We start from the raw sequence: 13,181 nt of genomic DNA, 5'->3' as shown, positions 1-13,181 counted from the left end.
ACACTGGAACACGCGCCTGACCGCCTGCCCAATTGTGCCAACTGCAAACAAGCCAAGACCATTTCGCCGCATTATCTAATCCATCAAGCCAACCTCAGCTTGTCATTACTTACCATTACAGCATTCGCGAGCACCGACCATAACTTTCCACTTACACCAGACAAACAATAAAACCACTACACCTACGGTCGCATTCAAACTTCACAATGGATATCGACGAAGACGAGGATTTCTACGCTCCCGACGAGCCTGCCCAGGCCGCTCCTGCTGCGACCACAACCCAATCCAGCACAACCCCCGCTGCCGTATCAACCAACACAACAGCCCCAGCGCCCACAGCATCATCAAAACCAGACAACGACGAGCTCGAGGAAGGCGAAGAGGAAGATGACGGGGAAGGCGGCGGCGCCATGGACGAAGACAACTCCAACGACGATGACGACGACGACGACTCGGACATTGACATCATCACGGAGCGCAAAAACGACGGATCTTCTGCCCCTCCTCCTCCCGTCCAGAGTCGCTACAGCGAGATCCGCAACATTCCGCAGAGAGCGGCGGCGAACGAGAATGGCGTCAAGACTGCGCCTGTTTCTGCGGTGAACAAGAAGGTGGATGGCAACACCAATAACAAGATTGGTGGACACGGAAGTGAGGATAGGAATAACAGGAAGGGAAGCGCTGCTGCTGCTGCCGGTAGTGGTAAAGGTGGCAGTGGTGGAGCAGAGCTGCCGCCTGTTAGGACGAGCAAGATCGAGGTGGATGGCATTCCGGTTTATAAACCTGTTGGCAAACCGATTACGGGTGTTGTTATTGATGAAGGTACGCTTCTCTTCCTTTCTTTTCCCTTCCTCCCCTATCTTCCACTCTCACATCTGACCTGCCACTAACCCCCTCACCTACCCTTAGACCTCCCCGAAAACGACAAACCCTGGCGCAAACCCGGCACCGACCTGTCCGACTACTTCAACTACGGCTTCGACGAGTTCACCTGGGCCCTGTACGCCCAAAAGCAGGAGGCCCTTCGTGGGGAGTACAACGCCGAAGCCATCGCTGCTAACAACAAGAAGATGATGGAGGAGATGACCAACATGATGATGATGGGCGGCATGATGCCTCCCGGCATGGGCGGCCCCGGTGGTCCTGGTGGTCCTGGTGTTGGCATGGGCGGCGGACCGGGTGTTCCTGGTCCTGGTGCTGGTGGCATGGGTGGCATGGGTGGAGGTCCTGGTGGTCCAGGTGGTGGTGGTATGCAAGATATGCCGCCTGATATGCAAGCCATGATGCAGCAGATGATGGGCGCGGCGGCGCAGGGCATGGATCCGGGCCAGATGGGCCAGATGGGCCAGATGGGCATGGGCGGCGGTGGTGGTCCGGGTGATATGGGTGGTATGGGAGGCATGTTTGGTGGTGGTGGTCCTGGTGGTGGTCCGGGAGGTCCAGGTGGACAAGGTGGCGGTGGCCAGGGACAGCAGTTTGGTGGTGGTGGTGGTGGGTTTGGTGGTAATCAGGGACAGGGCGGTTATGGTGGAGGTGGTTATGACCAGATGGGTGGTGCCGGTGGTGGTGGTGGTGGAAGGGGTGGTAGGGGAAGGGGAAGAAGGTGGTAGTAACGCTGGTGATCCCCTCTTTTCGCGGAAGCGCTTTTTCTTTCTGTCTGTTAATGTATGATATCGAGATACCTCTTATGTGTGGCCGAATTGCCTGGATGGCTGGCCGGTGGGATGGATGGGATAACGGTTACGAAAATGATGAGACTTCTTTACTAGTAGGCCCTCGATATTATCACGGATAGGTTAGTAGTGCTCGATCACCGCGCCTGTCAGCCAGTCTCTCAGCCTTACAAGCACAAGCACAATCACACGAAAGCACTACAGTAGTTCTTCCATTATTTCTTCCATCGTTCATCTATCACAGCGCCACGTCCCGTCTGGGTCGTTTCGAGGCATCACGGTGTCCCTGGTCCTTCTGAAGCTACATACTCTAGGTAGAATAAGCCCCTTTTCTAGTATCACTCAGCTACCTTGGAGCAGTTCTCCGATTCTAACTCCTCCTACATTCCATTTTCATGCGATATCGTCTAAGAGAACCAAAAAAAAAAAAAAAAAAAAAAAAAAAATTTGATTTCGTAACATCCGCATGTCACACACCACACGTCACACACCACACCACACCACGAGGAAACACAAGACATCCATCACCCAAGTTGGACTCTCCGAGCGTACTACGGTAGAGGTACTCGTGTGCGGTGTGTGTGCAAAGGTTTCGAATATGTACTGTACTGTACTGCTCGATTCATGTTTGAAATTGTAATAGCCATTATCAAGACCTCTGACGCAATGTTTATCAAACCCATTCATTACCCATAAGGTAGGGTAGATAGGTAGTAACCGGACACCAATGCTTCCTTTCCCTGTCTGTCCATTGACCAAGTCCAGAATCAACCAACCAGCCCATTATCAACTCTCAAACTATCCCACAACCAACACCTAGTCATCATACACTTCTTCTCAGACGCGCGAAACACGGTCTTTCCTACCTCATCACAACATCCCTCTCCTCCCCAACTAGCGGCATCACCTCCCTCAGCCACCCCCTTAACTCCTCCCTCTCCTCATCCACCGTCCTATCCGGTAAACTCTCCAAGCTCTCTCTCAGCAACTTATCATTATTATCCACCAACGCCTCTCTCAAAATCTCCTTGACAGTCTCAACCTTGTACTCGGAAGGTGGGGTGACTCGCATCAACCCGACAAAAGCCTCGAAGAAGTCGATCAGTGACAAGTGCATGAGAATGTCGTTGCGGTCGACCATGCGGAGGGCGGCGAAGTGGAGGAGGCCTTGGCCGGTCTTTGGTGGTGGTGGTAGGGGCATCTGTGCTTGTTCCTCCTCTTCAACTCCGTTCATGAGGATGTCGCCGTTTTGGTTTGGGCGGTTGGATGTGCCGTTATGCTTGGGTGTGCCGTGTCTGTTCGTTGAAGGCCCGTTCGTCGCTGCGCCAGCCGCGTAATAGCCGGGTGTAGGGGCATTGATCTCGCTCCTGACAACCTTCTCCAGATCCAACGCCGCCAGCCTCGGCAAGATCCTCAATATCCTCCCCTGCGCCAGCGTCAGTTGTCTCTCCTTCTCTTTCCTCTCCGCTTCATCCAAGGGGTTGATGATATTCGTATCTTCATGCCGTCCCGCCAACAAGTTCAACACAAGTCCATAAATCTCCTCATCGTCAAATACTCGCTTCCACAAAGCTCCCGACCCCTTTTCTTTTCGCAGAACCAGGTCATGCCAAGTCGGCATCCCGGCATCTAAAGGATGTCCCGTCCCTCCCCTCCTCTGCTGTGTACGCGCCGGAGGTTCATGATCACAATCAACATCCAATAAATCCCCCATCACCTTCCCACCCTTTTCTCCCACTCCCACCTCTGAACTTCCCAGCCACGTGCAAACAAACGCTTTGACGACCTCCTTCATCTCCGCCAACTGCGCCACTTCGCTAGAAGCAGAGGCGGCTTTGTGTAATATCGTCATGGCGAGGATGTTGGCGGCCGGAAACGGGGACTCGAGAGCCTGGATTAAGGACTCGGGAGGCGCGAGGGAGGTGATTTGGCTGAAAGTAAGTGGGCGCAGGAGTTTGGTGGTTAGAGAGGCGGGCGTCGTTGGATCGGAGAGCGTGGTGTGCAGGATTTGGACGAGGCGGGGGAGGAGGGTGGTTAGGAGGGGTGGGGTGTTGGAGTCTGTTGAGGGGGATTGTTAGCTTTGATTGGGAAAGTCTTGGGGAGGCGAGAGGCGAAGGAGTAGAACGTTGGAGGTGAAAGAGAAGGGAAGGGTAGCGGAGGTGGAGGAAGAAGGTAGAGCATGAACCAGTCCGGAGAACGGGCAAAGAGAGAAGCATGACGGGTGAATATAGTTGGAGGTAACAGAGGAGAGGAAGCGTACCGGTCAACTGAAGCTCGAGATCATCAAACAATTTGGCGTTAAGCGGCGTGGAAGGGTTGGCGATTAGAGCGTCCATGTGCGCCGTGAGGTCATCGAGACCTGTGACGGGGATGTTGTTGTCCATGGTGTCTGTCTTTTCGATACTCGTTGCGCTGCTCGTCGTGGTACTCGTTATTCTCGCGTGATTATCTTGATCTTCGTCGTCGATATGTCTCGGATTTTCGTGTAGAAGTTAGCGACGGCGAGTGTGGTGATGATGGCAAACATGAACAGTTGACAGTGGAAGGTCAGCGAAGCAGAGGGGCCGTTCAGCAGTTCAGTGATCTGCAACAGGCGGGCGCTGGGCGTTGGGGAAACAGCTGCCGGTGGATACCACGGAACGGTGGGGTAAAGCGCCAAGACTTGAGCTTCGGCCCTGATCAGGTTTAGCGTTGACGGTATGCACGCTAACAAAATCCCTGCTCCCGCTTGGGGCCCTGTAAAAAAGTGACTCCAGTTTAATTCGCGTTCGTTCGTTATCGATTTGGGAATTTGGATTTGGATCCTTCTTAGACATTCCTCTTCGGCATATGACTCTGCAATAACATCATCGTCACCACCCTTGACCATTTCCACGACAAAACTAACTTGACGATATATCCTACCGATTAGGATTAAAAACCTCGACAAACAAGCCAATTCCCGCGACCGAGTCGATCGATCTACTGCCACCCACGACAGTAACACCAACACCAACCACATCTCCAACCACACATCCAGAACCACATCACAATGTCCGGCCGAGGAGGACGAGGCGGCCGCGGCGGTCGCGGTGGCGGGGGCGGCTTCGGCGGAGGACGGGGTGGTCGTCGCGCCGTAGCCGCCAACAGCGTTCCCTGGCAAATGGACCCAACCATCGCACTCGACGGCAAACCCTCGGAGCTCTTTCCCCCTTACAACGTTCCCAAAGCGCCCCTCCTGACAAAAAAAGACGACCGACAAGTCTCTTTTTTCTTATCCTTCCGCGAACAAAACCACGACTCGCCGCTGTACACGCAATCCCGAACCTGGGCGACGACGGAGCTCACGACCACTTCCTCCAGTCTCTTCGGGAGCTCGGCAAAAGCGACCATCGATATTTTTGAGGATGGCGTGCCGAGTTACTCCCACAAGTTCCAGCAGAAGGAAAGGACGCTGCCGGAGCTGGCGTCACGGCCTTTTGCTAAAGAGTTTTTTCCAAAGGAGCTGCATGCGACGCTTGATGGTGTTGATGGTCCGGGGGCGTCGAAACGGCGCAAGCTTGCTGGTGCTGCCAATGCGACAACGAAGACGATCGCGCTGTCATCGGCAGAATATAAATCCGCCGAAGACATCTTTGGTCCGCAACCCGGTGCCGACGGTGCTGCAGGACCGCAAGAAGGCGAGCCGAATTACCAGCGAGCACTGCAGTTGTTGGCGATGGTGGAGAAGAAGGGCGAAGACGGCGAGGACGCGGCGGGCATTCTTACGGATGACGATGAGGATGATTGGGTCAAGAATAACGAGGATGAGGACGGCAATCCGGTTGCGGAGGAGGATGACGACTTTGAGGAGGACAGTGGCGACGATTATAATGCTGAGCAGTACTTTGATGGGAATCAGGATGATGACGATTATGGTGATGAGGGTGGGGATGAGGGCGGTGGTGGGGATTACTACTAGAAGTGATAGGTCTAGGGGAAGAAAGATCCTGGGGATCAAAGGGAGGGGGGGGGCGGGGAAGATGTGGACCAGATGAGCAAAAAAGAAAGCCTGATTCAGGACGAACGGGACAAGAGATTAGGAGAAGAGAAAGTTACCAGGACAAAAAGAGATGCTCAATGTCTCCGACCGACTTCTTGCTTCCTCCGAGCTGTATCACGGCTTGCTACCTCTGGATTATTGGTGGTATATCCGAGGCTGCTGCCCATTCTACTATATCAAGGGTTGATTGAGTAGATAGAGGCACATCGTCGGATGGATGGATGGATCTTAGGCGGACGGCGGTGGTGAGCATCTATCCATTGGTGTAGAGATATTGAGAGAGGAGTCAAGGTAGACAGACTCAAGGCATAAACATGATACCATTTTCTTCAGCACCATCATGACTTATGTGTGCATGTTGAACATCCTGCCTTGTAGGTGTGCTCAATTTGATTCTTGTCTGGTCTCGTGGTTCCTCACTATCGTGCCGTACCCTTGGACGTTGGACAATATGGTAGCTGCCCCTGTGTGGATACCGTCAGAACCAAAATTAGGGTGAGATAAAAGATCTGGAAATGGTTCGGGTAGGAATTCAAATTGTGATGTTTCAATAATCCTGCAACCAACGTAAATAGCAGCACGAAGTAGCACATTGATTCTTTTGGCAACAAAACATGGAGCACATGTACAGGTGAACAAACATGTACATTGAACAGAGTTCTCCTTCATATGCGAAAACCAGATCTAGACCTAGACCGGTAGAGGTATATATGGTGTAAGTAACAAAAGGTCTACAAGAAATGTATAGTACTGCTTGTGCTGTACTAGGAAAACTTGCGAAAAGAAACAAGCCTTCCACGGGCAATCAGGATGATACCGATTTCTCTATCCCATCCTTTCCATTAAGTAGCACCTACTATCCTCAGTGGTATCTTCTTCCCCTCTACCCCTTTCTTCCCAAGTCCAGTCCATCTACCCGACCGAAAACTTGACCATTTACCAGGCCATCTACCTCCCCATATCCTCCTCCCTCTCCTGGTCTTCTTCCCTCTCCCTCTCCCTCTCCCGTTCCCCAACCGTATAACTAGTTTCAAAAGTCATGGTACTAATCACACTTTCCCTCCTATCATGTCCCTGCCCCTGTCCCTGTCCATGTCCATACATCCCCCCATTCCCACCATTCCCACCACCATTAACACTCAACCCATCCTGCTGTTGCCCCCTCACATTGTGTACATGTCCACTAACCAACCCCTCAATCCCCAACCCCACCTCTCCCACTCTCCTCAAAACCCCAAGCAAAGCCTGTCTAAGTTCCCTCTCCCCCTGCCCCAACTCTTTCCCAAGCAGTTCAATAACAACAGGATACATCTCCTTTAGATGTTTCTTGAAATCTTCCTCGCTGAAACCCCTGCCTTCTGTTGTCCTGCTTCCTTCTCCCCTTCCCTCTCCTTTTTCGGTATTAGGAGAGCTAACGCCGCCCGCAAACCCATTAAGCACCTCCACAACAACCGGTCTCCAAGCCTGGATATTCCTATGCTGACTCTCCTCTTCCAATCCCACGTACACTCTCAGGATGTCCAAACACAGCGGTACCAAAGCGCGCTCGACATCCGCTTTGGAAGCTAGTCGTTCGGGTGAAGTATCGGCGAACATCCTAAACAGAATAGACACATAAACGGCTGCGGAGCCAGATTCCTGCTTAAGTAAATTGGGGGGTTGTTTCATGAACCCTTCGCGCCACAAACGCATGCGCAGATCCTTGTCGGCGTTGAAGCGCTTGGCGAAGAGGTAGGAGCGCTTGAGCAGGGACATGAGCTTGAGCAGCAGAGGAGAGGGGATGTGGCTGTAGACGGAGTCGTTGGAGAATAATTCCTGCACGGTCTCGATCATGAGGAGCTGGAGGACGCAGCGGCTGATGATGCGGTTGAAGAAGCGGCGGCGGGCGGCGGTGACGACGACAGGTTGTTGTTGCAGCGGGTTGGACGGCTTGAATTCTTCCAGACCTGGGGTGTTGGGTGGGTGACTGCTTAAAGCGGTAGAAGCCGTGAGGCGGTTGTGTACGGAGGAGTGAGAGTCTTCCACTTCGGGGCTGCCGCCGTTGGTGAGGGTCGTTTGATGGACGGAGGAGGTTTCGGATGCGGCGTCATTGTCGCCGTTGATCTTCAGAGAGCGGGTGTCGGCGTCGGCGTGGTCGGCAGAGGGGCTGAGTTGGCTGGAGTAGTCGAGGCCGCTTGACACCAATGAAGGAGTTGTGATGGTGGCCGCTTTAAAGAGCTGGTGGGCGGTGGTCTTGTCAAATAACTCGCAGAAGGTGTCGACAATCTTTTGCCAGTGTTCGTGGGTGAACTTCTCCACATTCTGAAGAATGAGCGTCTGCAGACAGTTGCTGCCGATACGAGCGATGGTATCATTCTCTTGCAAGATGCAGAGCGCAAGAAGCTCGAGGAACCGGTCGAGCATGTACTCCAATGGGTTGAAGTAGTGCGTGAACAGGGTGATCATGTTGCGGAGGGCTTGGATCATGGTAGTAGACAACCACACCGACAACTCCTCGTGGCTAAGGGCGTTGGACATTTCCGGCTTGGATCTCAACACCATGAAGATGGGGTATAGCTGCTGCCTCCACAAGATGTCCCAGAACCCAAGCGGGAACGTAGCTCCATACTTGAGCAGGGCATCAAAGAAGTAGTTGAGGGCATTCGACCGCACCTCCAGATCCTCTCCAGTCATGAGGACGTCATGGAAGGCGAACAGAACAGGGAACCAGAATCCCTCCTCCACCGACGTGCCCGTCTGTTGACCAGCGGGCTTGGTGGCACTGTTGAGAGCCATCTCGGCAACATTCGCGTCCGAGTTCTGCTTTTGCGACAGCGGGCACTCGGGAGTCTTGAGCATCTTGGGAATGATACTCTTGAGCGTCTCCATCGCCTGCAAGCTCTTCTTCTGGAACTTCATGTTCTTGGAAAACTCTGTCAAGCAGACGATCAAATCGGTGAACGCGCCTTGGGTGATGACCACGCCGAACCGCGTCTTGTACACATGCAACACGTTCTCGTAAGCCAGGTTGACGATGCTCTCGTACTGGTCCTTGGCCGCCACAGTAAAGACACCAAACATGGTTCTCCAGCCCGAACGGATCTTGTCACCCTTGGCCTGGATCATCTGGATCAGACACCTCAAGATCATATCCTTGACCGTGATATTGTTCGAGTTGGACATGACGTGCTCAAACGGCTTGAGGAAATCCTTCTGGAACTTGAAACCGGCCAGCTCCTCAATCTCCATGAAGCGCATGGACAACTGACGCAGCGAGTCGAGAGCGAAGAATACAATAGCTGCGTTGACGTGGCAGCCGACGCGGTTAAAGTGCTCACCCAATACATCCCAGATGTTGGTCCACTCGAACCTCACACGCGTCATGTTGTAGTATGAAATCTCGACAATCTTCTGCAGACTGTAAGTACGCGGCGAGTCGTTCGACCCCGACACCTTGATCTCATCCCAGCTGACCTCGGTCAAGGCACGGGCAAAGTGCACGATGGCCTCGCCACTGAGGTGGGCGGTGTTAGTGAAGATGCGGTCGACACTCTTGATAACCTCGTCGGATCGACTTTCGAGGGCAATTTCCATCGAGACACCCTGAGGACCCGTGTTAGACCGTGGGCGGTGTCGCTTGGCGGCCATGGACTTGCGGGAATCGGTGGAATCGGTTCTTGGTGGCGGAACGAAACGAGCCTTGGAAACGTCGGGGACGGCGCTCTCGTCGACACCACCGGAGATGAGCTGTAGACGATCAAGCTGGCTGATGCACAGGAGAACATCCTTCCACGACTCCTTGAGAAGGTTGCCTTCTGTCTGGCCAAGCTCGAGAATCACCTTGAGCGCCTCGACGTTCTTAGCCTGGATCTCCTGAGGGTTGTTGAGATTGGCCGTGTTCTTGAGCGCCGAGATGAAGGCCTCTCTAGGAGTGCTGAGGTCGAAGAAGCAAGCAATCTTGGTGGCAAGCTTCATACCCTCCAGACACAGCTTGTTCACGTCCAAGTTATGTGTCTTTTGCATCTGGCTTGACAACGCAGAGAAGAAGGACATCCACGTCACATCAAACATGGGCGATACATGCTTGAAAGAAGTAGCAGGGATGAACTTGATGCCATCCATCTTCTGAGCGTTCTTCCTTTGGCTCCGGTACAAATCCTTGAAGAGCTGCTCTGAGCGAAGGGCGATTTCCTCGGATTGCTGAGCATACGCCTCCCTCTGCAAGTCGCGACCAACGTTGGAGAAGGCTTGGCCAAGGCCAGCAGCCAAACCGCTGGACTGTGCCGGAAGAGTTCCCGCCGCCGCCGCAGCTTCACGCTCACTCTTGAGAACGATCTCGTTATTCTGAATATCGTCGTAGATGCTGATGAGGTACTCGTCCGGAAGGTTGGCGTTATCGTTGATACCGCGGTTATTCTTGATGAAGTCCTCCTTAGTCATGCGCCTGACAATCTTGCTGCTGTGAAGATCTGTGTTCAACATGATGACGGAGTACGCAAGCACGTAGGGTGTGTCGGCATTGGCAAAGGCCTTGGGATTACCCAACATGTATCTGTTGGCGAACTTGAGCATGAAGCGATCGATCTTCTGGGCTTCACCCGGCAAGCGGAAAGCCTGGAGGAACTGGCGAAGGGCATCTACGAAGCGCTTCTTGGTGAAGTCCATGGTATCGACGAAGGCGTGCATGATGTCGATGTTCTTCTGATCACCTTCACCGAGGTACTCGCCAATTTGGGCCTTGTCCAGCCTGTCCTCACTGATGAGGAACTTGGCAATGGCCTCGGGGGTATCTTTGGAGATGAAGCCTTCCTTCAACAACAGCTTGATGCCGTTCTTGGGCTTGTAGTTGAAGACGCGAATAGCATTGCCAAGAGCCGTCTTCCTTTGCTTTTCCTTTTCCAACTGATCGGGGTCATCGTCAAGCAGCGGTGTTGATGGCATCGTCGGGGTGTCAAAGCGAGATATGGACTCGCCCATGACCGAGGGGTCCATAGACTCGCGAATCTCATCGCTTGACGGTCGTCTCTCAGAAATGCCAGTACCCGAAGTGATGACCTCTGGACGCCCTGGATGGGACCAGTTGAGAAGCGACCTAAGCGTCTCAACAAGTGAATCCAGAGCCTGCCTCTTCAGAACATAGTCCTTGGGAATATCCCCATCAGTGTCGGTATTCTGAGCAATCAGGGCAACGTTAAGCGGTGGCGGCAAAACGTTGCGCATCTGCCACTCGCTAGCGGACCCATATTTGGAGTGGTTCTCCTCGTACTGTTGCTCTTGGAGTGCCGTAACGGTAGTGGAAGACGTTGCAAACTTGGACAAGTCCTCAACAATCCTTTGGAAAATGTTATCGACATTTCTGTCGCAATCATAATTAAGATAGAACTCGACCAACGCGCGAGGGTCCTCGCATAGCCTCTTGAGGATCCCGACAAAGGCGAGCTTCTGGGACAAGGGGGCTGTCCTCCTTGCCAAGAGGGCTAGGTAGATTTCGTTCAAGAAGACCTCAATCTCTTTCTGTTATCGTGTTAGCATCAATCGGGCTTCATACCGAGCACAACACATCACGAACCTTGAAGGGCGCTCTCATGTACTTGAGCATAAGCCAAAAGATCTCACAGCAAATATTAAATACTCTATCGACCGAGCTAGCCCCGTTCCGTGTGATACTCAAACACAGGTAGTACTTTGTGGCCTGCAAAAAGCTGGTGGGCTCGTTGTTCTTGGTGTTGGTGATGGTACAGTAGGGCGAAGTGAAAACAGAAATGTTGTTGTTGAGAAGGGTATGGATCAAGTGGAGGGAGATTAGCTTGGAGCGCATGGGCTGGCCGCGAAGGTCATACAGCTGATCGGGCGGCAGGATCTTGGTCGAGAGGTTGCAGAAAGACCGGAAGACGAGGTAGGCGTCGCGGATGTATACTTCGTCCTCGGCGTCTAGTGACTCTGGGCTGTCCTCTTGTGAACTCTCGGGCACGCTCTGTTCCGACACGGATCTTGCAGGCTTCCTGTTGGGCTGTAGCCGGGTGACCATGGTGGGGCCATCTCCTAGGTTGGAATCGTCGAAGCTCTTGCGGTGTTCGAGGTCCTTGAGGGTGAGCTTGGGGCCTTCGTTGTTGCCATCCCCTTGTTGCGGTTGTGACTCGTGCGCGTCTTGGTGGGTATTCTCGTCTTGGTCCCCATTGCCCTCCTCCTGTGTGGAATTCTGGCCGTCGGATGATCCGTTGACGTTGAAGCTGCTCTGGCTGGGCTTGAGTTTGCTTAGGTTGGCGCGGGCCTCCCTCATGTGCAGACGTGTGCTGACTCTCTCAAACACGGTTCCGACCATCTGTGTGAGGGTACCTTGGGCGACCTGCTGGTTGGCCGTACTCCTGGAAAGGAGAAAGATGTTGTAGACTTGGCGGACCGCCTTGAGCAGTCCGGCGCCGTGAACGACAATCTTGTCATTGAGTACGGCGGCCAAGAGGGACTTGACAATCTGTAGTTGGATCTCGACCAAGGTGGCCTCGCCCTGAAAGCAGTCGCAGATGGTATCGATGGCCCTTTCAATTAGGGGTGGGTATTGCTGCTGTGGTTGGCCATCCTCGCTCGCCGCCGCGGACCGGCCGGAAGGGACGGAGAAGTAGGTAGAGGAGATGAGCTTGCCGATGCAGTCGAGGGCGGTGGTGGTTAAGGGGATGGTGCCGGACTTGGTGGCTAGTCGCAAGGGGGCGAAGATGACCTCGGGGTCGGGGAGCTGCTGGTCGTTCGTCTTGATGGCCTCCTGGGCCTTTTGCGCCAATTCAGCCAGCTCCTTATTCTTGCCGGCATTGGCGGCAATGACGTCTAAAGAGGACGTCACGAACTTGAGGGAACTCATGGTTGGGAGTGGCCGAGGGCGGAACAGATGGCCATGCGTCGTGGAGCTTCAGCACATCTGACGGGGGGTTGTTGTCGAGGAGGAGTATCGTATAAGCGGAAGAAGGCTGGCTGTCAGTCAGCGGTCGTGTCCTCTTCTTGAGTCGTGTAGCGCTGTAGGTTGTAGAGTGTCGAAACGGAACAGGAGCTGAATAGCAAAGAAGTAAGCTCCCTTTGTTCGGTGGCTTGCTCGGGTATAATATCCGTCACCTCAGCTGCTTCGTATTAGGTAAAGTGGTAGGTATCGCGACAAGTGGTTTCGTGGCTCGGTTGGTTGCCGTATTTCGTCAGGGTGCAGCAGTGTTAATGACAGCCCTGGCTTTCGATATTCGACGGCGGCTTGTAGGTAGACTTTTGGACACTGTCGCTGTCTGTCTGTCGTGGTGTAGTGTAAGGGTGGCTCTCCTTCTGGAACAATGGAAGGAAACGAGTAGTATGGAGATCGCCAGTTTCAGACTTGCTCGGTAGGACGACAATGCTGGTCCCGGTACTGGATCGCTGGGTGTGCAATCTCTCTCTTTTCGCGAATCTCGACCTCCAAGACTTTGAACGGGATGGAGCTGGAGTCCGTGTCCTGAATAAGGTCCGAGTCGGCGGGCGGTGTTGCTAGTTGCTGC

At 53.6% G+C, this 13,181-nt stretch overlaps 4 protein-coding genes across 4 annotated transcripts; 2 read left to right on the top strand and 2 right to left on the bottom strand.

Moving 5' to 3' along the window:
- Nucleotides 1-78: 78 nt before the first annotated feature.
- Nucleotides 79-1,961, top strand: SMAC4_09051 (uncharacterized protein). The gene is made up of 2 exons (XM_003348967.2): nucleotides 79-822; nucleotides 910-1,961. The coding sequence occupies exons 1-2, from the start codon at nucleotides 207-209 to the stop codon at nucleotides 1,608-1,610; spliced, it is 1,317 nt and encodes a 438-aa protein (XP_003349015.1). The 5' UTR covers nucleotides 79-206; the 3' UTR covers nucleotides 1,611-1,961.
- A 382-nt stretch (nucleotides 1,962-2,343) lies between these two features.
- On the bottom strand, nucleotides 2,344-4,174 carry SMAC4_09050 (uncharacterized protein). Its single transcript, XM_003348966.2, has 2 exons — nucleotides 3,934-4,174; nucleotides 2,344-3,731 (listed from the first exon to the last, which is right to left on the bottom strand). The coding sequence occupies exons 1-2, from the start codon at nucleotides 4,055-4,057 to the stop codon at nucleotides 2,536-2,538; spliced, it is 1,320 nt and encodes a 439-aa protein (XP_003349014.1). The 5' UTR covers nucleotides 4,058-4,174; the 3' UTR covers nucleotides 2,344-2,535.
- Nucleotides 4,175-4,704: 530 nt separating this feature from the next.
- SMAC4_09049 (uncharacterized protein) lies at nucleotides 4,705-5,613 on the top strand (the record flags this gene model as incomplete). The annotated part of the gene is made up of 1 exon (XM_066090886.1): nucleotides 4,705-5,613. One exon carries the CDS (start codon nucleotides 4,705-4,707, stop codon nucleotides 5,611-5,613), a length of 909 nt encoding a protein of 302 aa, XP_065946640.1.
- Nucleotides 5,614-6,343: 730 nt separating this feature from the next.
- On the bottom strand, nucleotides 6,344-13,181 carry SMAC4_09048 (uncharacterized protein). Its single transcript, XM_066090885.1, has 2 exons — nucleotides 11,243-13,181; nucleotides 6,344-11,187 (listed from the first exon to the last, which is right to left on the bottom strand). Exons 1-2 carry the CDS (start codon nucleotides 12,524-12,526, stop codon nucleotides 6,643-6,645), a joined length of 5,829 nt encoding a protein of 1,942 aa, XP_065946639.1. The 5' UTR covers nucleotides 12,527-13,181; the 3' UTR covers nucleotides 6,344-6,642.

Source organism: Sordaria macrospora, chromosome 3, assembly GCF_033870435.1.
Source record: "Sordaria macrospora chromosome 3, complete sequence".
NCBI lineage: Eukaryota > Fungi > Ascomycota > Sordariomycetes > Sordariales > Sordariaceae > Sordaria > Sordaria macrospora.
Note: the sequence above shows the minus strand (reverse complement) of the source record. Positions and strands in the feature narration are given on the sequence as shown.

Excerpts from the sequence above, each read along its gene's own strand:
- SMAC4_09051 (XM_003348967.2), top strand. The coding sequence starts at position 207 with ATGGATATCGACGAAGACGAGGATTTCTACGCTCCCGACGAGCCTGCC. Across the intron at positions 823-909 it reads GGGTGTTGTTATTGATGAAG|ACCTCCCCGAAAACGACAAA; the intron begins GTACGCTTCTCT and ends ACCTACCCTTAG.
- SMAC4_09050 (XM_003348966.2), bottom strand. The coding sequence starts at position 4,057 with ATGGACAACAACATCCCCGTCACAGGTCTCGATGACCTCACGGCGCAC. Across the intron at positions 3,732-3,933 it reads TCTCGAGCTTCAGTTGACCG|ACTCCAACACCCCACCCCTC; the intron begins GTACGCTTCCTC and ends CCCCCTCAACAG.
- SMAC4_09048 (XM_066090885.1), bottom strand. The coding sequence starts at position 12,526 with ATGAGTTCCCTCAAGTTCGTGACGTCCTCTTTAGACGTCATTGCCGCC. Across the intron at positions 11,188-11,242 it reads ACATGAGAGCGCCCTTCAAG|AAAGAGATTGAGGTCTTCTT; the intron begins GTTCGTGATGTG and ends ACACGATAACAG.